The sequence below is a fragment of the Leptosomus discolor genome, chromosome 5 (assembly GCF_034619465.1).
Source record: "Leptosomus discolor isolate bLepDis1 chromosome 5, bLepDis1.hap2, whole genome shotgun sequence".
NCBI classification, from domain to species: Eukaryota; Metazoa; Chordata; class Aves; order Leptosomiformes; family Leptosomidae; genus Leptosomus; species Leptosomus discolor.
Window position 1 is genome coordinate 27,893,691 of NC_141395.1, and position 24,999 is coordinate 27,918,689.

Genomic DNA, 24,999 nt, shown 5'->3' on the forward strand with positions numbered 1-24,999 from the left:
CATTATAGCTATGGAGCTGTCTTAAAAAAAAAAGAAGAACAACACTGTTTACAGAACCCAGGAAAAAATGAAGCTACAGAGCATAAGCAGGACAAGTTATTCATGGATCCTAAACAGGTCAACTACAGACAACCGCAACAATAGCAGAACTCAGGAATTAACTTCATTCTTCTCTCACCCACCCACCCACAGAGGGTGGTTTATTTCACATTTGCACTACCACGCATCCACTACAGAAACACAAGCTGCTCATATTCAACACCACTTAGGCAGTGCAAGACTTACAGAGATCATGTACTTCTACACCATCATGAACTAGATAGTACCTGTTTCAGTGCTCTTACATGGAGACAGCATCACCTCCCCCACTGACAGAGAGAATGTCTCATCAATGCTGTTCAGTGGCACCTTACAGCTCAGATCCTTAGTGAGGCCAGGTCACTTATCAGCCTCCAAGAGAGGATTAAAGTGCAACACACAGATTTCACACTTCACAACATGACGCACATGGTCAGCATAGACATGGAACTGCAATCCTCTTGCTTACTGGTGGACAGACCGCAGGAATAGTGGCATATAATGTCACTGTCCTCTTGTGCTTTCCCAATATGGGCTTTAGCTTCAGCAGTTCAGGCCCAGTCCTGTCCAATGGTCTGGTACCATCAGGAAATACTTGTCCATAGCTTCACAAAACCTGGTCCGGTACAGTTCTGGAGAGACCACAGTTGGCATCTTACCTAACGCATAAGAGTTAAGAGCAGTTAGAAAAGGCCTAAAGAGTATACTGCAGTACAGACAGATGTCACAAGAGATTACAACACAAGACAGCATAATCATGAAGGCATTCTGTACATGGAAGGGTCTTGGAATCAACAAGCATTATCAGCTGCCTTTTTTTGTTTGTTTGCTTTTGTTTGTTTGGGTTTTTTTTTTAATTTTTATTTTAAACATTTAGGAGAGAAGACAGATCAAGGTCTGGACCCCTAACACTGAATGGAGATACTGGAAGTTGGAAGAACCATGTAGGCTTTCTATATCAGCTCTCAGTTTCTTTTTCTCTTCTCCTATTTACAGGTCTGACATTTTCCAGCAGAGATGCAAATTTCTCCCACGAAGAATTTCACTCTATGGACATGCTCTTATCTTCTCCACACACCCAAGCAATGGTATATCAAGTGTTCCCCTTCTCATCTCTTTCCAGCCTTCCTACTATCACGTGGCCAACACTAGGCAATGCTGCACCAAAGGTACTCTGCTCACTTCCACAAAGTGAACTCCTCAGCTCCTCAAAATATGGGCAATAGTCAATCATTTGATAAGGATTCCTCCACACAAACAGCTCAGAGTATATCTGATTTTCTCGACTCAGAAAACAGCTTCTGAAATCAGGCAGCAAGTTTTTGCTAGTACCTCTGTGTGAATGACTAAGTTTGTATGTGAGTAGTTGGTAACTAAGAAACAGAAAAGAACAGTCTGGTAAGTAGGTGAGCTTTACCCCATTCCCAGGAATTATAGTACTTAAGGGGTCACTCATGGAGGCAGATGAACGTATTAACTTTTCTGAAACTTGTTACTGCTTTCCCTGTTCTGGACAACTTAATCTAGTGTTGCAAATATGCATGATGGGGAAGTTGTGGCTTTATTAGCACAGTTATTGGAAGCTTCCAGGCAACAAGGAAATATGATCAAATTTTGCTTTCATTCTGACTCACCTTGTCCTCCCAAGATGCCAGTTGACTTTACCACCATTTCAAGCTTTTTGTCCCAGGTAAAAGTGCGAATATAGTCTGTTGCAATGACAAAAAAAAAAAAAAAAATCCACACACAAACATGTCATATCTGCTATAACCCAAGTAACGTTGTTCTAAAACCATATCTATTTCCCCTCAAAAAGGGCAGGAAAGCAGTAGACTTCCAAAGTCAGAAGAACTGCAGTATTCCCCCTACCAGTCGCCTTGCTTTCTGGAGCATTGATTTTGTTTTGGAAGGGTGAATACTATATCTCAAAAGCCCAGTAAGATCAAAATCAGCTCTTCCAGCTTCTACCAAAAGAGACTGCCCAGGCACATCTGTCTTTATCCATGTTAGAGTTTCAAGGGCTCATTCACAAGAGTCACTTCGCTGATCCTCATCCCAGAAACATACCAAAGAAACTCCACTTTGACATAACAGCTCCCACTACTTTACTGCAACAGCTAGCAGCATGAAGACTTGGACACCTATCCATTTAAGCCAGTAGTATTGCTCATCATTGCAGTCACCTAACAGGTTTGATAAAAGAAAGCAAAACACTTTTCACTTCACGATATGGAAGACTGGAAACACCACCAGTGACTCTGACTGGAAGAGGAGGCTGCAAGGAGACTACTTCAGAATTGTTTCCAAGCCCCTTTCAGAGAAATCATGCTCAGTCATTACAAGCACATGAACATTTTGGTCTGCAAAACAAACTGCAGTAAGTTTTTCATTACTGTATATCATTATCTCCTAACATTTAACTACAACCGTAATCATACAATTTTGAATTTACTGTTTCTAGATTCACAAAAGGCCACCATCATGTTTCACCTCAGCTGTGCTTTACACAAAACTCATCCAGGCCCACCAATCTTAAGACTTATCCATTTATCTGAATACTCTTTGAAAATACTCCTTTAGAACGCTTTGGGATGGATATCATCAGTTTGTGCACTAACTACTATCACTTCATGCCCCAAGGCCCAGAGCCCCACACAACAGGGCCTACAAATAAAATAAAAGTCTTCACAGCTCCTCACAAACCTGACTTGTTTCCTGTATCACACTAGGATCTAAAATAGGTAGAGATTCTGACCTCAGATTCAAACTCAGTCCAAGCTAACGGTTTTTAGTTCTGTCCCCACCTCAAATTTAGCTTGAGTACCTTGTAAACTCTCAGGGTATCATTTAGAGAACACTTTGATAGCCTGATATAGCAAGCATTTTCTCTCTTCTTGAAGATACTTGTGTTAAACAAGCTCCTTCAGATCACGAACAGCTGTTCTCTCTACAGTGAAGGAACTGTTAGCTTCAAACATCATGTAAAATATACTCTTTAATCAAGACTTTCCATAGGACAGTAAAAAGCCACACGTACAGAAGGAGCAGAGTCTCATCCCTTTTACCCAAATATTCAAGAGTCTACAAAACTATAAAGTAATAGCAACTTCTAGTTCTTTCTAGCTAGGACTTCAACTCTCAACTAGAAGTGGTTTTGGAATGGCTTTTAAGCTTTATCAGAAAAAGAGTAATCCAGTCCTCCTGGATTGAGATCTCACCTGGAAGTATTTCTGAGCTTTCATTATGAGGTTTCAAGAGCATCTCATTTCCAAGAGTCACTTCCACATCCTGCAAAATGGCTCCATCTCCAAGTCTTTTGCACAATACAAGCTTGCCTGTCTAAAGATGAGACTCTGCTTTCTAGTCACAAGTCAGAGGATGTGGCAAGGTAAATACTGCGTTGCCATCCGTATTATCCAGGTCAGACTACACGATCACAAGTGATCCTGTGACATTTAACTCCCCTCTTCCATCCCTATCAATACCATTTCTCCTTAGATCCCCTTCACACACATTAAGATTTGAATGGCTATGTAAACATTACTGAGTTTAACTTTAAAGATTAAACACATAAAAGCATACAAATAGCCTTCCCTACTTCAACTGGAGTCAAAGTGTAGGTTAAACAGCAACTTGACTACTTTTTCACTGCCTGTGAGGCCTCCTACATATATTCTTAGTAAAGCAAATGCTAACAGAAGACCATACAAGAGCTGGAGAGAAGATTTCCTGCCTCCACTTTGAATACCTGTCAGAGGTGAGGGTAGTATTCCACCAGGGAGAAGACAAGCTTTCCTGACACACATCTCTCTGGTGCTGGTACAGTTTTAAGAGTACTATAAACAACTAAACCAGAAGAAAGCAGTTTCACCAGCTGAAAGCAAGAAAATCCAAAAGGCAACCTACCAATGATGCCAACCACCAGCTCATTGTTGGTATCATCACGACCCACCAGCAGGGAGTAGTCAATGATGAGGTGGCTGGAGAGGAACTGGGAATCACTGTGTATGGAAGCTCTCAGCACAGCCTTGCAATGGGAACGGATGTACAAAGGATTGTCCCGGACCATCTTCAGAAGGTTCTCATCCAGCAGGACCACATCACAGCTTTCCTTGCCTGTGTCTGTTTTAACATTTCTATTCCGGAGGGAGCCCTTCAGGTCAAAAACCTGCAAATGGAGAACAGCACTACTTTGTTCCATTGTTCTGCAACGTTAAAGACTTCAACATACCTAACCGCAGTGTTTGAGAAGACAGCATGGCAGGGCAACTCTTTCCTTTTCCGCAGGAGGAAGACAGTTAACAAAAAACGTTTCCATACTACAAAAATTAAAGTCTCCTGAGTGGAGAGTAGCATGTAAGCCTACATGAAAGCTCTGCCACCTCGATTCACAAATTTTAGGCAAGTTATTTCACTAATATTTAGCCTAATTTAAGGGAAAAAGGGTGTTCCTATTTTTATATTGTATGGGTACATTCAGTTTTCCAGCCAGCTTCTAGACTCAATTGCTGACAAAAGTAAAGCCACTAAAGAGGGAGGTTGGTCTTGCATGAAGCACCATTTAACATCTGTTCGCAAGGCAAAAGACAGACCATCATTAGGTTGTAAAGGATCTCTGGAGGTCTCCAGTCCAATGCCCTGCTTGAAGCAGGTCCTGTTGGAGAAGATTGCTCAAGCCCTGTCCAGTCAAGATTTGAGTAACTGTTCACAGTCTTTTTGGGTCTCTGTTCTAGTGCCTGAGCACCCTCATTATTTAAAAAACACAAACAAAAAGAAAACTCACAACATTTACATCTATCTAGAATTCCCTCAGTTCACTTCATCCCACAAACATCCCTTGTTTGAGGTTAGGCACTGGGAGGGAAGGTGGAAAGAATTGATACTATCTAGTTTTAGAAGTGACATTTGTTTGAACTACCCTTTCAGCATCAACTCTGTATTTGAAGAGAATTTTCCCCCAGTTATTTTAAGGTCTTCATTCTATTGCCACATAAAGGTTGTTTTTCCTTTACTAAGAGCAAGACAAAATCTTGTGCCACACATGAAGCAGTTCACAGAGAGAACAGCAGGTTCAAAACATTATTAGTTGTTCCCCCACACACTACACAGCAGCTCACCATCTCTGTCGGTGAGGCTCTCCTTCTAAACAAATTAGTCTGTAAACCCAGTTAGTTCTTCTAAAAGCTTTGCAAAAAGGTTTCACATTTTCCTAGTTAGGTTGGCAATGCTTTCTCTCAGACACTGGAGATGCAGGGACAAATAAGAGTTCTAAAAACTGAAGCCTGCACTACAGCTATTTGAACTAGCCAATATAGGCATCAAGTTAGCAAGGATCATGTAACAAGGAAACAAGGCACGAGCGGTCATCTTTGAGCAGTGCTAGAAGAGCTTTGCACATGCAAAGTTAAAAGTTACCTCGACAGCTACTGGTAACACTTCTCTTACTCCCAATCAGATCAGAACTGCACTGCAAGGGAACAGAATGCTTGGTTCTTACCTGAGCCATTTTCCTGCCATAGAAAAGGTTTTCCATGACAAGCAGATCCAGCTTCTTTTCAGTGTTGTTTTGAGAGTTCTTATATCCAATTCTATATACCCCAAGGATTTTGGCAAGTGCTGTGGGCTTCTGATGAAGAGAAGACATGGGGTAAGATCTCTGTGTCCAGGCAATCAGCAATCAAATGCTAGAGGTGCCACTGTTCTGTCTGACTGTGTATTACAGCTTAGAAGCTCTAGCAAAATTCCCGCTTTTCATCTTAGAAAACACATTATTAGTACAACTCATACCCTCCAAAGTTTTCTTTTACTTAAATGAAAGGGGTTAATAGAAACTGTTACTGGTCTGTAAGATATAGAACACTGCCTAAATACAAGGCACTTTTTTATTTTACATACCTTCTGCTGAACTGCATTAATGATGTAAGTGAAGTAGTGTGGAGCAAAGTCAAGGAACGACTGGACTTCCAGACGAGGCATCTGCTTCAAAATGAATCTATCATCTGTTTTAACATCAGAGGCAACAGGGTTACACACACTAACTGATGTGTTCTTTGCAAGTTCTTTAGGACTGTCGCACAGATGAAGTGATTTGAAAAGTTAAGGGACTATAATTCTCTAAATCCTTAGCTACAGAAGCTCATTCCTAGAAACTTTTTTATTTCATATATTCTGAATTTCAGCCTTTCTGGATTTCAGCCTTCTAGCAAATCAGGGAGAAGAGACTGCCCACATTAAATTTACCTCAGCTATATGGGCTTCTTATACAGACAACAGAAACAGCCTACAGACCCTTCCATTCAAGACTTGTTTTAAGTCGGGGCCTAGAATCAGCCACCGCTAAAAAAAAAAATCCTATAAATCAACTACAGCATGTGGGATTATAAGAAACACTGGTCTTTAACAACCAATTTTCCTTGAATTGTACTACAATTTTTGTTTTCTGAATCCTAAGAGAGTACAATCCTTCTGCTCAACTGGCCTCCCTAGCTGCTACTAATGAAAACCAGAACCACATTCTGTTCTCCTGCACATACAAAGAGACAAATAATCTGATATTGAAGACCCCAGAACAATCCACTTAACTTTCCATTCTGAGTGACCACTTCAGTCAGCAACCCTCTGGCTAGAGGTAATTGGGGATTACACTTACCGCCACCATCCCCAAATAGTGCCCTCTAATTATGAAGGGGGAAGAAGCTGTGTTTACCCTCAGTCACATAGAACGCAGCCCCAGATTTGCCACCTCGTGCCTGCCAGGGCATAGAGTGAGAGAGTGATCGGATGAAGTCCTCTTCACTGCTCCCCAGTATCACTTCCCGCATCTTGTGAAACTCTCCAGCATAATAAATCCGGCAGTAGAACTTGGCATTTGCATCTGAAAACTCTGCAAAAAAGGTCTTCCTCAACAACAGTATGCAATACTCACTGACTACCTGAGCTGACACTTACAGATTTTACTGATGTCTAGAAGAACATTATTGCGCTAAACATCCCTCTCTTACACCTATTGTACTTTGGAAGTTTAAACCAACAGGATTTAAATGGAAAGCTTACAGGAAAGTCAACCCCCTTTAGGTTAGCTCACAGTATAAGCGATAAGAAAGTGTCCAGACAAAAGATCAACTTAAAAAAAAGTTTTATGGGGTATTTTTGCAATAGAGAGATTGATTACAGTAAGTAAAAATTGCATGGCTCTGTTCTTGATTTGTTTTTCCTTTCTGCCCAATAAAAGAAAAAATAGTTATTAACTTCAAAATTTCCATTACACTTGCATGAAGAAAGGAGTTTGTCAGCTAAGACTTCAAGTTATTATTTACAACTACTCACGGAGTTCCACATGGGGATTCACCAGCTGTTTCTTCTGTCCATCTCCTCCATCTACGTCATCTGAAGGCATAAAGGGACCATTCAGTCAGGTTTGTTCAATGTTATTACTGAGAAAGCCACGTAAGATATTACTTGTAAAAATCACATTACAAGAAAAATACTTTTTATTTCAATAATACAGAGGGAACTATACACAGGGAATTAATAGATACAGCTATAATTGTATGATATAATATGTATGCTAGAAGGGCACTGCTGTCCATGGGACACAAGTACAAGCTTTCTCCTTCTCTTCATTCATTTTCCATGAGCTGAAACAATGAAAGTTAAACAGGAAGCAAGGAAGAGAGACTGGACTACTTAGAGTCAACTCAAACCAAAGGCACTCAAGCCCAGACTACTCAATGTCCCTATAGTTACCAGGGTTTGAAAGACCCTATTTTCCCTTCTCATAAAGTAAATCAGTGTCTTTGATGCTTGAATCATTCATTTTTTAATGCATGTTGAGTAATCTTGGGCTGCTGAAAAAGTACGAGCAGGAGTGCAGTCCAGGCCTTACAAGTATGAATGAGGTTTGGGAGAAGAAACAGTCCAAGCCCAAAGATGGACTCAACAGTCTTGTACCTTGAGGCTCTGCACCTTGGTTTTCTGCTCCCTCTTTGCCCATCTGTCCAACCTGGTAGTAGGCACTGTCAGCACCACGTAAGGTCTCCTTCTTCTGGGAAGACAGATCCGGGCTCTTCCCTCCCGTGCCACGGAAGAAAGACAAAACACCAGATGGTTTCTTTGCTACAGTGAAAAGGAATAAAGAAGTTGGCCTCGGCACTTCCACAGGCAGTTTAATAAAAGCATATCTCATACATTCATTCACCATTCATTGTTCTAACTGGAAGAATGATGTCATTCAACTGTAACTCATTTGCTATTCTTCAGGCAACCAAGGTCCATCAGGTTAGCTGACTTAGTGTTTTGAGTAGCATTCTGGAACGCTGAGTCATTTGAAAACACAGATCTAGCATAAGTGCCTTTAACGTACTAAGAACCTCACTTCTTCATTTCAAAATATTTTAACTGCCACCTTTTCAGAGAAGGCAGTGCCAAAAGAGGTCAGAACATATTACGGGTATCATACTCCACCAAACAGGCTAGACTCAAGAACAACCGAAGGTCTACTACATCATAACATCTTAAATCAGAGAAAGATAGTCTGATCTCATGAGAGTCAGAGAAAGTAATCATTGGCACAGACTTCAAAAACCAAACTAACACACATACACACCCTCCCTGTTCTACATCAAGTCAACTCTAAGACTAGTCACAATTTCCACTCTGAATACATTTTCTTTGTTCTAACTTAACTTTCACAAGAACTAGAACCCAGGTTAAGCGGGCTCAAGTCTGAGCTGAGATCAGCATCATGGGTACGATTTTTGGCAAAATGGTCTTACACTGTTCTGGTTCTGCATTGCGATTTGAAGGACCCATGTTAGCCTCGGGCAGGCGGACAGGGCTACTGCTCTTTGGTTTGCTGTCTGCCATGCTGAAAGGAGAAAGAAAAAGAAAAAAGTAATGAGCCCAACAAATACTGCCACCCAAGACACTATTGCTTTACGCCTGTACATTTATTTCTCCTCCATGCCTAACACTAACTACTGCTAAGGGAAGAGGATACAGTTTAAAGCTGTAATGGTGTGGGACTCTCCACCACCTCCCTGAGAAAAACCTCTCACGGCTCTGTAGCAACAGTTCCATCCATCACCACAGGAAAGGTAAGCAGGCCCAGTAATCCCTACCATGCATGTAGTCAAGGGATCAGGTGACTGAGCCAGCACAGTCCCTGACATAAAATCATAGAATCATTAGGTTGGAAGAGACCTCTAAGATCATCAAGTCCAACCATCTAATACCACCATGCCCATTAAACCATGTCTAGAAGCACTACATCAACGTGTTTTTTGAACACCTCGAGGGGTGGTGACATGAAATGAAAACTCAGATACTGTAAGTATGTGTTGGTTACATGGAATGTGTCAGATTCCATCAGAAAACAGAGATCCCACAGAGGCCTATTTTGACAGTCCCTCCACATCCTAGTTTTGGCTTATTCACTACAATCACTGTGCCTTTGCTCTATGTACTGTAGTTCCTGCATTTGACCTGTTCGGCTGTAGTCCTTCTTCAGAACTGTTCTTCAGAGATGCTTTGGACAACTCATCCAGGGCATTTCTGTACTCCTTGCAACTGAAGGGGAAAGGAAAATGAAAAAAAGAGAAAGAAAAAAGAAAAGAGCTGTTCTCTGCGAGAACCAACTCAAATATTCAGTTCAGAGACAACTACAGGAAACAAAAGCCCACAGCAGAAAATCCTCTCCATTTTTTTCTGGCAATTAGAACTTAGTTCCCTTAGATCAGAAGCTGGTCTAGATCACACTGCAGGAAAAGTTGCCCTTATTTCTCCCTCTCCCACAATTTAAGAACGTGATTCTTTAAAAATGTACTACATTGTGACACGCAAACCCCAAGATTTACTGAAGCAGCTGGTTTGGAGAGCTGAGTAATAGCAAGAGCTGCTACAATTGAAGACAGGCAAGGGACAGACTGCAGTATAAATACTTAACTGTTGTTCCCTAGCTCAGTTGCACTTCCTCCAGGCTGGAAGAGCTGAGCAAAATTTAGTTGCACTTCTTTCTCTAACAATACATTCCAGGGAACACTACACAACTAATTCACTTTTGTTCAGCAAGAAAAGCCAAAAATCCAGTCGCGAGCTGGAAAACCTACTTTCCATGTCTCAGTAGTAAAAGGAGAGAACTTCAACTCTGACAGAAACTCTCAACACAGCTGAGTGAAGAAATTCTGCCATGCTTGTTCCCTATCATCAAGATTTAAATATTCCTTGCACAGAAAGCTGCAGAAGGACAACATGTGTCAGATGAACAGCAAAATCACACCAGTACCTGAGAGCAAAAGCTATGATGGAGCTTGGTTCTTTCTCACAGACTGCAATAGGTACACGTTCATGCTCATACATTAGGTAGTGCTTGTCTGGGTCACTAAATGAAAATGATATAGGGAGACTGTTAGTAGATAGTAAAAGTTTGTGGAAAGAAAAGGTTAAGTTTTGGTCAAAACCCAGATCTCATCACTGCACTCCCACGTACAAGCTGCAAGTCTTGGCATGGAACCAAAGCTCCCCAGATCAGCTTCTCCCAATAGACATGCTCATAGCTATGTGGTTAAATCTAAATGGTAATGTGTTAGGGCAATCAGCACATCAAGCAAGCTGCTTATATTAGAAGACTAGCTCCAAGTTAGAGTCCATTTCTGTTTAGCAGCCACTGTTTCTAATGGCACCAAAACCTGCCTGAGTTTGTTTTGGCCGTCCTGCAGCATAGCCCGCAGAATGAAGTTAGGGGACAAACCTGGACTCTTTTCTGAACAAGCAGTTTAGCACAGATAATTCCCAAAAGCCTCCTGGGTTTCTGTAAAGATTTTCTTTTACTCATCTGCAGGGTCCAGTTATTTAACTTCTACCTCATTACCCCATGGCCTCCACTACTACCCTGTGGGTAGGATTCAGAAGTTAAACTCAGGCTGCCAAACGTTAGGCTCATGTCAAACGAGAAACACTACAAAGCACACAGACCAAGTAGCTGAAAGACTTTCCAGCCTGCCCATTTTCACATGAGAGGGGGACTTGAGGGCACATGCAGTAGCCATTGAACCTGACCTACACCCAGATAATGCCAATTTGAGTCCAACCCTTGGAAGAGGTCTGGAAGCAAAAACAAGAGGCAGGCATGTAGCTTTAGTAAGTCTTTGCTAAGGAAGGACATTTCTGTTCCCTCCCTGCAGCAATGATGTTAGAAGGTACCCTTTTACCCCCTTCCCCCACCCCTTCCCCTCCCACAAGAGTTCTGAGGAGGCATGCCTGCTAGGAGGAGGAGAAACTGATAATGTATATGCACAAGGGTGGATCATTAATAAGAAAAGCAGGTAACCTAGAAGGTACACAGAAGTTCCATAGCTTATTCAGAGGCAAACCCAAGTGATGACTTAAGTAACACACAGCGAAGGAAGCATGTATGGCTCTGTTTGCAATTTGACCAGGCTGCTAATTTTGTACATCATACATATTATGCAGTGCTTACAAGGGAAATGGAATGGGGTTATAGTTGTTTCCAGGCAAAAAGTTAGCCAAAATAGCTTTCATAGTAGACTTCTCCTTCACTTGGCTGTCTGTAGATCCCAGTGAGTGTCCGTCGAACACATCTGGAACAGAGATAAATTAAGTCTGCATCACAATATCAAACTTGAAGCTGTAAATTCAGAAGGAAGGTTGCAGACCAGAGAGTTACCAGATTTGCCATTTCCTAAATGGATCTCATACACTTGCCACAGAGAAGCAAAGGAAAAATACAAGACCGCAACAGAACTATACCTTCTGAGCTGCTTGTTGTATCCTGTTCAGACAGAGTGTTGGCACCAGTCATATGTTCTGATACAACTTCTGAAGGGGTGGGAAGCTGAAGATGGATGGAGCCTGTGGAGCTCTGACTTGATAAAGTAGTCAGGAAACGATCCTCTGAGAGTACAAGGACAGTTAAGGACAGAAGAAAGCATTTTACATGGCTGTCAAAAGTGGTATTGCTTGCTCCCAGGCCAAGCTATCAGCAGAGGCCACTTTCAGGAAGTTTTTACTTAGAAAGCAGGTAAGGCCACACAGAGCAAAAGAATGGGCAAACTGATCAGTGTAGCAAATAACCTGCAGAAGATGCATACGCTTATACCCACTACCTTCAGCTTCCACAAACTCTCAGTATACCTTACAGGTAAGAGGTCTCAGCACCCATAACTACTTCAGAGAAGAGGCAAGAGGCATCTCCCAAATTCCATGTAGTTACTCAGTCATTTAGAAAGCCTCTGCAAGTTTTTAAACTCATGTTCAAATTGGCCTTGCTGGTTGTTTTAGTACTGTTAGCAGTTCAGCTTCGTATTAGAAGGAGATTTTGCTTTTTATAATAGTAAGCTAGAAATTGACTTATTCCCATCTGACACAATGGGGATTCACTCTTTCCCTAAATTATCAAATTTGACAAAGGCTCCCATGTTATGTCAGGGAAAGGGTTACAGTAAGCTTCTTTTGGTACCTTAAGAAAAACAAACAAATCAACCAACCAACCTTTCTCTCCGTTTTGCAGTGCTGGAGAAGCATTGCGTGGGGAAGCATCCATGCTACTGATCTAGGTAGAATACAAAAATACCAAAGTTGATGCTAAGCTCTTTATAGCTGTATTCCTTCCTCTGTGGAACACTTGCAAAAGTAGATGTACCACAACAGAGCACTCCCACTCACTGCACTGTCACTGTATCTGCCACCACACAAAAAAGGCAAGGCAACAGCAACCCAGCTTCACAAGATGCTTATGACTGCTACCATCTCTGTATGCTGCTTTAAAGACTACATTCTTCCTCTATATAAACCTACCTGCTGTTAGATCAAGGTTAAGTATGTTTTAGCTTCTAACAAATATGTGTTGAGTGGAAAGAACATGCAGGCACGTAGCAGAGCAAATCCAGGGTCTCATGGGGTTTCTTAGTGCACCTTGCTAATGTTAGAACTACTGGGAGTTCAGCCTGTCTGTATGATGCTTATATTGTACTGCCTTGCAGTCTGGACATTTTCTCAGAGCACCAGCTCCCCAAAGGGTGGTTGTTCAGCATGCTGGCAGCTGTACCCTTAGACAGAGCTCTTGAGGCAGCAGTCCAAAAATCATTTATACATTCCCTCACCCAGTTCCCACAGGACACATCAAAAGAACAGAGATGAACCTGCAAATTCATTACCATTCCTTCCTGTGTTCTTTGCTCTGCCTTTCCTGGTAATTTTTGCTTTTGCTTTGTCACATGGGATAAACCTGACAGGCAACAACCTAGGGTCTAACAAGGTCACCTCCTTCCTATCTAGGCACATGCCTGACAAAGAGTGCAGTTCTCCGCTGTCAGTATTCAGATTAACAATACACAAACACCACAGAAAATAATTAAATCTTATTCATATTTGTTAATCTTCTATGTAATATGGCTCTTAGGAGGAAAGATCTTTAGGAAAAGATACATATACCAACAAGCAATTCAAAGTTTTTACAGCGGAAAACTCCACAATGCAGTAAAACAACTTTACTAAGTGAACTGAAGCCAGTCTTAAGACTACTGTATTGCCCCAGAAAAAAAAAAAAAGTTTAAGTAGCTTATAGCCTGCTACTCATACCTTGCTTTCTTCACCTTGCCTCAGTCTTCCGGGGCTGGGTGGTACCGATGGACGTTTTCTCCCTTTCTCTTGTTGGAAGAGATCCTGCAATCTTATAAAACAAAACAAAATGCTCACAAAACGCAAAGAAAAATTAATCAACAGATAGGCTGCAGGTATTAGTTGTGAAAGGTACAAGTTAGGAAGTTTCTCCAAACTGGAATACAGCCAAGCATGCCTTCACAAGTCTTTACTGAAACTCAGATGGTTGTGAACATGTGCCAAAGCCAGAACATTTTCTTCACCTCTGAGATAATTTAACCTAATTAATTGGTCTCCCATGCTCCCCTCTTCCCCTCTCTTCTACCTTTATTCAAATGACAATTTATCCTCTCAGATGCAAGTTGTGCTCTACAACACAATATTTTTATTATCTAGCCTCAAATGATTTTCTGTTCCAATCAACCAGCTCTGCGGTCTTAATCAGTAGGGGACATTTAGCACAAGCTGTCATAACACGCTAGATATAGCAACTGCATTACAAGGAGAGAAAGTACAGAAGAACCTATTCCCTTCTATAACCAACACAGTATCAGTGTTGCTCATGATTCCAACACGTGTCCTCTTACCTATTATTCCAAGCTTGTAGCATCTCACAAAGTCCTTGCTTTTTAGCTATTAGAGACTCAAACACAGATTGCAGCTGTTGAGGCGTGTCTAATGAGGAGGAAAGCAGCCTTGCTTGGATTTTCTCAGTCCAGTTTCGAAACTCCCCCTCTTCCATCTGCCAAAAGAAAAACTCTCAGTGTTCTGTGACCAGAGATGACGCTAGATCTGAGAGGCTTCTCCGCACACTTTGCAGCCCATGGTCTGCCGATGCAGAAATAGCCCATTACCTCCTTTTGGGCAAAGAGGTCTTCCATCTTCTCTTCTCTCGTTTTGCTGAAAGTATCTGTTTTCAGAGAAGCAAGGCGATCATCAACAGCAAGATACACTTGTGACACCCTGTCAACAGGGATGCAAAGAGTTAAGCTCTGACTACTTGGAACATCTTCAACATTTTTTAATGAAAGTCTGAATACATTTAAGATTAGCATTTAAGAATATACAGGAAGAGGATATATGACATCTGCACATAGATATGACTTCTGCACAGTAGGCTCTCCCGCTGAATTTACAGGGAAAGATGGAAAATATTCATTAGTATAGCAGAAACCTAGAAGTTATACACACTGCCATTCCTCTTCACAACTTATTCTTAGCAGTGGAAGCTGTCAGAGATCAATACAAGAGTCACAAACACATCACTAGCAGAGGGGGACGATTGTGCCACCTATGCCTAGGAAGAATCTGGGACTGCAAGCTACACCTCCACCAGAAGCGCTCAGAGACAGTCAGAGTGACTAACTCTTATCTCAGCTCTAAACAAAGCTCCACAGGTTCTGAAGTCAGGCAGTCACAGAGACAACTATACAGGAATGCTGCCACCAGGTGGAACACCAGTCAGGCTGGATTTAATAGTTTCCATCACGCCTATCTCCCACTTCTTTGTTCCTACATTCAGGTGTCTAGGCTTACAGTTGCTTACCTTCGACTACAAGAAGGTACAAGACTGTCTGCTGTTATCATATTCAATAGCTGACAAAGGCAATGTCTCTTACCCACCAGAGTATTAGTTGCCATATTAGAGAACAGTTGCCATAACGAGAACAGCTCTGTTTGGACAACAGATTTGAGCAATGCCTCTGTAGCTTTTGTGGGCTGAAAGTAGGATTTAAATTTGGTCAGGATCTTCCAAAAAGGAATGTTAGGGTAAGGGTACAAAGTGTTACCTGCAGTTTTCAGATTAAGCCTTCTAGGACCACCTCCTCTGTTCCATTTTTAGTATTAAAGAAAGGAATTAGAAATACTTTAGCGGTACTTGAGAAGGCATTTTGTAAGAAAAGGTGACATTTCAGACACCAGCTGATCATAGAATGGTTTGGGTTGGAAGGGACCTTGAAGATCACCTAGTCCAACCCCCTTGCCACAGGCAGGGACACCTTCCACTAGACCAGGTTGCTCAAAGCCCCATCCAGCCTGGCCTTGAACACTGCCAGGGAGGGGGCAGCCACAGCTTCTCTGGGCAACCTGTTCCAGTGTCTCACCACCCTCATGGTAAGGAATTTCTTCCTAATATCTAATCTAAATCTCCTCTCTTTCAGTTTGAAACTGTTACCCCTTGTCCTATCACTACACTGCCTGATCAAGAGTCCCTCCCCACCTTTCCTGTAGCCCCCTTTAAGTACTGGAAGGCTGCTAGAAGGTCTCCCTGGAGCCTTCTCTTCTCCAGGCTGAACAACCCCAACTCTTTCAGCCTGTCCTCACAGGGCAGATGCTCCAGCCCTCTCATCATCTTTGTGGCCCTCTTCTGCACCTGCCAAAGTAGGTGCACTTCTTTCTTACACTGGGGGCCCCAGAGCTGAACACAGCACTGCAGGTGGGGTCTCACCAGAGCAGAGTAGAGGGGGAGAATCCCCTCCCTCGACCTGCTGGTCACACTTCTCTTGATGCAGCCCAGGATGCAATTTTCCTTCTGGGCTGCAAGCGCACGTTGCTGGCTCAGATTCAGTTTTTCACCCCCCAACAGCCCCAAGTCCTTCTCCCCAGGGCTGTTCTCAATCCACTCATGGCCCAGCCTGTATCTGTGCTTGGGATTGCCCCGACCCAGGAGCAGGACCTTGCACTTGGCCTTGTTGAACTTCATGAGGTTTGCAGTGGCCCACCTCTCCAGCCTATCATGGTCCCTCTAATAGTCAACCTAGTGGCTACCTGACAATATTATTCAGAAACATGCTACACCACTCAAATATCAGTGCAGCATTCAGGGATGGAGAAGAATCTTAGTTTCTACTGGCTATGCTTAATCTGAATTGCCACTAGATGAAAAGGTGACAGATTAGCACAGACTGCAGGTAAAGCTAATAAAGATACCAATACCACCCTCCCTTAGAAGCATACGCACATACATTACTTCTCTACTAGTTAAAGAATATTTAGCAAGTCTTATCTATACTAGCACAAATGGTTTTGTGTTCTGCTAATAAAAGTCTAAAATACAAATAAGCTAAGAAAGGCATTAAAAACAAAGCTTACTTTTGAGAGAAATCCTTGAGATCCTGCAAAATAGTAACCTTTGACGGAGCTTGCCGTTTGATGTAGATCTTAGGGAGTGGGACACACACTTCAAGGAGCCGTATGGGAGAGTAGCTGAGAAGGCAATATGACAGTTATTGACAAGACTCTCCCCACACAGTACTAATTCTACACTACATTGTGGTTTGTGGCCCTTACATGAAAAGGGGCACTGTCAATGTGTCCAGGGCTTTAGGGGTTTTTTTAGTAGCAATAACACCCTGTTCATTTATCTCCTAGGCAAAAAGTAAAACCATAGATCACGTCACAAAAACAAAATTTTGAGTTTTCAAGATTAGACAGGGAAAAGTGTTTCCTTTCTGTATCATGGGGCCATCTATCCTTAGGAACACTGCCCACCTCATCCAGGACAGTGACGGCACCCTCAATGCCCTCTGCAAGCCAGCACACAATCCTGCACTTGTGGTTATAGCACAGTTATGCTATCCCATACTGCACTCAAAGTGAAGGACAGATCTGATGAATTCTTACTAGAGCTATATGCTTCACATGGTACTAGAGAGAAAGAAGTTCTTAGCAGTAAACCTCACCTGAAAGATGCCACCATCTGATTATAGGAAAAATACTGGTGATAGTCGTGGTGAATGGAATGACCACAGGGCTCTGCATTAGCCCTTCGAGTGTACTGGTGCCCATAGAATCTCAGCTCCAGGTATTTTGCAAAAGACATAGACCAGGAATCATTGGAAAGGGGAACAACCGGTGTCACCTGAAAAATTGGAAGCCAAGTGTCTTTAATTTCATCCTTCAATCAAGATTAAGGACAGGCTAAACTAGACAGCAATCTAGTATTTCTAGCACCAGAAGCAACCATGACCCTGAAAAATATACTAAACAACAAAGACAGCATTTATGCAAAGCTAAGGCCAACACATAGTTCAATAAATTGGATAAACAACTGCTAGTTGGTGATGACAGGTGCTATGTTGGGGGAGTGCTTATATCTGGGATGCTATTTCTCTGCACGGAGACAATTTCCAGCAACCTAGTCAGCAGCAGTGGTTTCATCATACACTTTTTCCCTGGTGATTCTTCAGCTACAAATATCTTGTTATTGCTCTGCAGTGTATTTCAACTTCAGCAGTGCTTGCAAACTTAGAGTAGTGGACACTTTATACATATTTAATAGCCACAAACATATTAAGTGTTTACATGAGCACACAGAAATAAAAGGTTATAGAACAAGTATATATACAGCAGTATAGGGCTTGCCTTCAGTAATTACATTAACTTCCTCCAGGTATCTTTAAATCCAACACCCATGTTTAAGACAGCATAAGCAGGCGAATTGAGTCACCCACATGGGTAATTGCGATGTTTTGCATTTCAGGCACTGCATGAATCTCTTAATTTTTACTCTTCTCTCTTTGAAGGCTCTTAAGTTTTACAACGTTTAGCTACAGATGAGTATCCAGTTGGTAATGTTTCCTTAGCTGCATTACACAGCAAGTTTCAGATAATACTCTTACTATCTTGAGTTTTTTTACAAGCAATTTATCGTTCCTCTAATGAAGATTTTACTTACTATCTAACAACTACTAAAGGAAGTCTAGACATCACATTGACACAATGCAGACTGTCCAGTCCATAGTAGATCAAAGAATACCAAGTGGTTTTAGCCAATTACTAAGCCACTAGGTCTCAGTGTCTGCCCTTCCCCATACGTACATTCTTTTGATGCTCACACTGATTCACTCCAGGGAAGTGACCACACTCTTCACTTCTAAGATGGCAACTCCATTTTTCCCATGCGTCAAATTAGTTTCCAGCAATATATCAACTCCACTTAAACCTATCCTCTCAGAGCTAGGTTCGATACTTTCCAACAGGACTATCTTGCACAAGATGTTTCACCCTAAACAGCCCCAATTCTACAAGAGCAATTTGTAGATACGTGAGAACATCTGTATCAGTAACAGGTTTTGTGCTAGTTTAGCCATAGCTCCAGGGATGAGCACTTTCTTAAACATGCTGTGTTTCCATACAAGGCCAGTCACAACAGGAATACGAAATTGGAATAGCAATGATTCTTAAGTCCACATCCTTACCTGTTTGCACAGTCTACACCAGGAGTAAGTAAGAATGGTGTGCTGGTACCCAGGGACCGGGGAGTCCAGCTCCTTTAACACAATTTGCACACAGCCTTGCCCATGAACAAAGCGACGAATGTGGTGTACCATTGGTGTTTCACAGAACATGCTGGGGCATTGGTAGGAAGGCCTTAGAGAAAAATTGAAACACTTATGAATATGCTAAGCACTGCTGAAGAGCTGATTCAATGTATCTAATATGAATATCATGGTACTATTTATCTTTACCGTAAAAGTTTCCTAAGCCTTTAGTGAAGGCTGTTTCTGCAGAGTGAATTGTACCCATTTAGAAACAGCAAGTAAGGAAGTTCCCTTGCCAGCAACAGCTGTATAGGTCCCAAAGGCAGTGACTGGATACTGGTTCCTATCACAATCTTTTTACAATCATCCCTTTCTACCAACATATTCCATATAGTCCACAAAATATGGATCAAACACCTGGAAGTCCTTGGCACTAAATTAGAAGACCACTTTGGCAGCGTACCAGAGCAAAGGCTACTGAGGACAAAGAAGTGCTAAAGAGCTTTCCAAAATGGTAATGTTTCAGCTCCTGAAGGAAGAGGTGAGCAAATAAACATGCCATATAACCTTTTGAACAAAAAAACCCATGATCTTCCTTTGGATGGGTTTCTTTTATGTCAGGGAATACAGACTATTATCAGAAAAATAAAAGCTGAGCTGTTCAGGTACCCAAGTGAAAGAGGGAACTCTTCAAAAACAGAAAGAGCCTAAAAAAAGCCCAGATCCTCCTTGGTCATATGAAAAAAATAAATAAATTACTGCAACTATAGAGATTGAGAAGCATCCACTTTAGCACACACTAGCTAGTCAGCAAAGAGAAACAAGAACTTAAAAGTGGGCAGCTAAGCTCTTCCTCCTCATTGATCAGCATAAGGAGAAATACTTGTTCCTCCAGAGAAGGCTGAACATTAAGAGCATTTTGCTACTGCAAGTGGCTAACAGAGAGAATAGAGTAATCTTGTCCTTTGAGGGGCCAGCCACAGGCTACCTATCCAGCTTCACAGCCTGCCGAGATGCGTTCTGGCAGTACTAGTTGTTACTGAAACGAAACAACTTGCACCTCTGTCAGGTGAAATAAATTACACAGTACTTTGCCAGGGCTAAAAGTGTTCTAGACCATGTACATTAGCCACTTTGCAGACATGACAAAGCCTTACTCTGAGACGTTCAGATAACACTAAAGTAGGGTTTTTTCCAGAATTCGTATGAAAGTTCAGATAGGAACCTCAGAAAATTGTGATCAGTACAGTTGCTTGTCTTGAAAAACAGCCATTTGGAATACATGTCCAGACTCTTAACTAGGCCCTTAGAGCCCTAATCGCTACAAGAAAGTGCTAAGTGAACACATTTGTCTTTATTAACTTTTAAGCCTTGTTTCATAATCTGTTCCACTTTCTCATTAAAGGAAATAAGAGGGACAGGGATGACGTGGGAAAGCAGTGAATGTACTTGCTTGTAAGAAGTGAGCATGAGTAAGTGAATTCTTAAATCCAGTTCCTGTTTCACTACAGCATGATAATAAAGCAAAGGGAGCAACAGATTTAAGTGGCAAGCTTTACGAGTACACCATCAGCTCTGCAGACTTGCATGCTGTTCTTGTAAGTGCATAGGAAGTACAGTCTATGAAAGGGGCAGCAGGTCACAGAGCTATCAAAAGCTTTTGTTTTGTTTGGAATGAGATTTAGAATAAGTTTATCCTCACCTGAAACAGTAGCGCTCCAAAAAAATCCCTAGAGTCAGGTCATTTTTTCCATAGAACTCCATGGTCACAATCCTAAAACAGAGAAAGAAAAACTTTAGAGGGTGGATGCTGCCACTGTTAGCTGTGCACCCATTGCTGGCTTGTTTTCAGCCCTGTATACTTTCAAAGGCTTTTTGTCCTCTTGACTACCGTTCCTAGACCCCTGCTGTCAAGTTTGCTAATAAGCAGATCACAGTCCTACTAGGACAACTTTAAACTTGACATTTAAAAGATGAATACAATTCAACTACACTTTTGAAGATCATGTTCAAGAACATCTAGGCCCGGAAGTCTAGACAGCTTGAAGCCTTAAACACTAACATTTAAACAGTTACAAAAAGGTTACATCCAGAAGATGAAAAAAGCCTCAAGAAAAACTTACTCTTCTGAAGATTTAATAGCAACATTTGTTTTCGCAGAACCTGAGGTAACCAAGCCACATGAAATATGTAAGTATCAGTTTAAGTGTCACAATTCAGACATCTCTAATATCAGTAGTGTACATCCCCTTATTGTTGCTGTTTAGTGAGCTTATCAACATCATCTTTGGTTCATTCCTAAGCTTTTACAGGAACTCTAGACCTTTCCCTGTAAGACAGCCATCTCTATTTTCACTTGAGCTAGATGATGAAACATGAAGACCTGTCCTGTTTAGTAGAGCTAGAAGCATGTCATAAGTTGCACACAATTAACAAATTATAGCCCCCTAAACTGGAAATACTGTTAAAGCTCTTAACGTCACTGACCAGAATATGAGCAAGACAGCAACGTATTCAAATGCCACACTCAGATAATACAGTTAGACGTATACTGAGATTTTCTCAAGGTTTATTTTTGGGCTTGGACATTCTTCTGTGCTTATATACACTAACTCTTCCCCACAAGACTGCATGCAGTGCCCTCACCATGCATACATTACTCTGCAGTGGAAGGACCAACTAAAACATTCAGTTTTAGGTTGGGCTTTCTCATTCATGTCTTGTGGATTACAAAGGCTATGGGATACTGCTCTGGATCCACCTGACCAGGCAAGACAAAATTCTTCTGGCCACAGTTGCTGTTACAGGATGGGCACAACCTTTGAGGAGTCCTCAAAAAAACACTGCTATGAGACAAGCACTGACATTGACTTAGGAAAAAAGATGGCAACTATACAAGCTATAGAGGAGTAGTTTTCATACCAGGGGCTAACACAGGCACTTGGGGCATTGCTGGACTGAGCAGAAGAGCTACTGAAGAGAACACAGAGCCTCTGATGGTTTACTGGACTCAGGCAATCCACCTGGTAGAGAGAAAACAACTCATTTACTAGTTACAGACACGTCCATCCACACAACTCCTGATAACAAAATTCTAGTCTAGTAGTTTTATTTACATATGAATCTCTGCTTTCTCCTTTTGTACAGATTAACTGCATTATCTCCAAGCTTCAGGTACACTTGTACCATGTGTAATTGCTAACTGCCGTTTTTACAAGAGCATAACCAATGCACATAATGAAACCAATGCACATGTGTTTCTGTGGAAAGGAAGCTAAAGGAAGCTGAAAACAACAAAAGCCCCAGGACAGACATCCAGAGTCTCCAAAGCACTGTACAGTGTAGGACACCTTGGAGCCAAAGCTCTGCCAATATATTATACCTAAATTACTCATTCAGGCTATAGAAATACTTCCAACTTTCTGTCCTCTGTGAAGAGATTTACCACGCTGCTGCTGGAATGGAGCTGTTTCCCGTTCCACACCCTACATAACTATGAAGTTACCAAATACTCTTCTTTGATCACTGAATAAATTTAAAACAGCATCAACCAGTCTGATCCAGAGCAAGAGCTAGTCTTACATTTTTTAAGACTATGGCCCATGAAGCTATACAGACTAACATTTAAGCACCAATTAAAAAGTGACTTCTGCTCATGAAGTCATTGGGGGCCGATTGGCTCAGGGACCAAAATGTTTGACTGTTTCAAGAGATCAGTTCTGCTACTGTTGTTCACAGACTTTTTTCCTAAACAGCTGCTTGCAGTTCAAGAAAGTCTCATCCTTTTCCTCAGATATGAGCTAGTTGCTTTCATGGCAATTTCCCAAAACTTTAAATATTTTGATTACAAGCACATACTGCCTTGTTTTGACATTTCGAAGAAGATTACCCCCCTCCATTATGAGATTCTCACATTTCTTCAGATCACCCAAACTTTTGCAAACAGTTAAACACTTCAACGTAATTACATCCTAGTGCTGTTTCCATGACATTAAGCCCTCTGACGATGAAAACATTACACTTTCAGAAATCACCAATACAAGCAGCAAGAAAGGTCAGTTTCAGAAACTTCTTATTTAAGTTTGCTCCCTCTTCATGTGCTCATTTTCAGAAATCAGTCATGTACAACAGAACAGGTAATGTAATACACTGATTCTTGGCTGACTGTGCATTTCTCAGAAAGAAGAATCTCGCAACCTCTTCCCTTCTCAGGGAAATTTTTGCAGTCTCTTGTTTTGCTTTCTTATATCCACAGAGTCCCTGGCTATATTGATTTGTTTAAGTGCCCAGAGCAGTGGAATCCAAAATGCAGTTTTGATCCACTCAAAAACCAACCAACCAATCAAAAACCAACCAACCAAACCAAACAACTCCAGTTTATCATTTAATATGAGACACTACACCTTCTGTATTACCAGAAGAAATCTGACCTGGGTTTTCAGTAACATCACTTTGAATCTTACCTTATGAGACCATGAGGATTCACTCTGAGCCAGTCCCTTCTCATCCTCTTCAATTTTGCACCCAGTTTTTCCAGCAGGGACACTAGTTACATCCTTACTTTGGGCAAACGGATCATTGCTTTTCTGTAGTATCCTCCCTCCTCTGGCCCGATAGTCAGCCAGCATTCTGGCTAAGCTCTGGCTATCACCTAGGTGTTCTGCTATTCTAGTATTAACCAACTCGTGAGAAGGTAAGATTTGGATAGCCTTGGCTTGGATACTCCCATTCATCCCTTGTAGTCCAGACAGATCCCGCAATAATTGTCTCTTCCTTCTGCTCTCCAACTCCTTGTATTCCTTGTTGAGGAGAGGAGACCAATAGACTTGCTCAGGGAAGTATTCCCGTGCAGGGCACCTCATGCCTTTTTCAGTCAAAAGAAATGGTTCACGGAACATCATTACAGGAGAAATACAGAGAATGACATCTTTCAATTCCTGCTTAAATGCTGCAGAGTAAGTTTTGAGACGATCCTCAGAAGAAGTTACCTCTTCTGTGACATATAAACCAGTATCATCCTGAAGAGGGTCTCTGAAGACTCTCATCTGACTCTTGGACTCCTGCAGATCATCTGCCTGTTGAAGAGGCTCTAGTGTCTGGCTATCCAGAGTGACCAAGTGCTGGTCCATGCCATGGAGGGGCAGCAGGGACGTTTCAGGTATTGCAGGAGGTACAGAGTTGAACACTGGAAATTGTGACTCCACTTTGTGGTGCTCTTGCTGTTTTGAGGACACCATTTCTAGTTGACTGTTCTCTTGGTCACTTCTCTCAAATAAACCTCTTTGTTCAAGCAAGCTGACCTCATCAGAGGACAGTGACTCAGAGATTACAGACAGCTTTTCAGAGGATAGTTCAATGTCTCTGATTGCTGTGCTGAAATCCGCACCATTGAAGAGGTTCTGTTGTTCGTTTTCATCTCCTGGCTCCTCAATAAGGGAGTGGAATGAGGTGTTTTTGGTCAGAGTAGGGGGCATCGCAAACTCATCCATTAGGAAAGAGATTTCCAGCTGCGAATGATAAGCCACACAGACCATGAAGATCAGGATCTCTTTCACACGGGCCAGCTCGTACTCTGCAGCACCACACAACTTGATAGTGCAACCCAGGTGCTGTGGACACCCCTCAAAGAACATCAGGGTTTTTGTCTGATCTAGAAGGAAAAAAAAACAAACACAAACAAACAAACAAAAAACCAACACACAACACAACAAACGATAGCAGTTAGGATGACAACTACAGTTAACCTGCTCTTTGGTACCTCACACAGTGAAGAGACTGTAACAGAGACTAAGAGCAAGTAACACTGATAGCACAATCCAACCGCAGGAATTAACATCATTGTACTGAAATAACTTTGTTTTGCAGGCAAAACAAGCATTTGCTATAGAACTTCTCCTGTTTTATAAAACAAGTCATCATAAAGTCCATGTGAAAGCCACATGGAACATGTTGGCCTAAACAGCGTATTATAAGATCACCGTAGGCTCTGCAGCAGATCACCGTAGGCTCTGCAGCAGATCACCGTAGGCTCTGCAGCAGA

General features: G+C 41.8%; 1 protein-coding gene across 2 annotated transcripts in view; it reads right to left on the bottom strand.

The window, feature by feature from the left end:
• Window positions 1–303: 303 nt before the first annotated feature.
• The window catches only part of PIKFYVE (phosphoinositide kinase, FYVE-type zinc finger containing), a 67,460-nt gene continuing 42,764 nt past the window's right edge, over window positions 304–24,999 (bottom strand). For both annotated transcript variants that reach the window (XM_086465135.1, XM_086465134.1), the window contains exons 19-41: window positions 23,423–24,609; window positions 21,882–21,982; window positions 20,662–20,733; window positions 18,897–19,068; window positions 17,379–17,557; window positions 16,789–16,902; window positions 14,550–14,658; window positions 14,283–14,437; window positions 13,675–13,765; window positions 12,586–12,646; window positions 11,845–11,988; window positions 11,555–11,675; window positions 10,361–10,456; window positions 9,562–9,645; window positions 8,853–8,944; window positions 8,029–8,193; window positions 7,405–7,464; window positions 6,785–6,961; window positions 5,974–6,077; window positions 5,576–5,704; window positions 3,985–4,246; window positions 1,713–1,787; window positions 304–737 (exon numbers count right to left, since the gene is read on the bottom strand). In XM_086465135.1, the coding sequence (XP_086321261.1) occupies window positions 622–737; window positions 1,713–1,787; window positions 3,985–4,246; window positions 5,576–5,704; window positions 5,974–6,077; window positions 6,785–6,961; window positions 7,405–7,464; window positions 8,029–8,193; window positions 8,853–8,944; window positions 9,562–9,645; window positions 10,361–10,456; window positions 11,555–11,675; window positions 11,845–11,988; window positions 12,586–12,646; window positions 13,675–13,765; window positions 14,283–14,437; window positions 14,550–14,658; window positions 16,789–16,902; window positions 17,379–17,557; window positions 18,897–19,068; window positions 20,662–20,733; window positions 21,882–21,982; window positions 23,423–24,609 (3,866 nt within the window). In that variant the 3' untranslated portion in view covers window positions 304–621. The remainder of the gene's footprint in view (window positions 738–1,712; window positions 1,788–3,984; window positions 4,247–5,575; window positions 5,705–5,973; window positions 6,078–6,784; window positions 6,962–7,404; window positions 7,465–8,028; window positions 8,194–8,852; window positions 8,945–9,561; window positions 9,646–10,360; window positions 10,457–11,554; window positions 11,676–11,844; window positions 11,989–12,585; window positions 12,647–13,674; window positions 13,766–14,282; window positions 14,438–14,549; window positions 14,659–16,788; window positions 16,903–17,378; window positions 17,558–18,896; window positions 19,069–20,661; window positions 20,734–21,881; window positions 21,983–23,422; window positions 24,610–24,999) is intronic.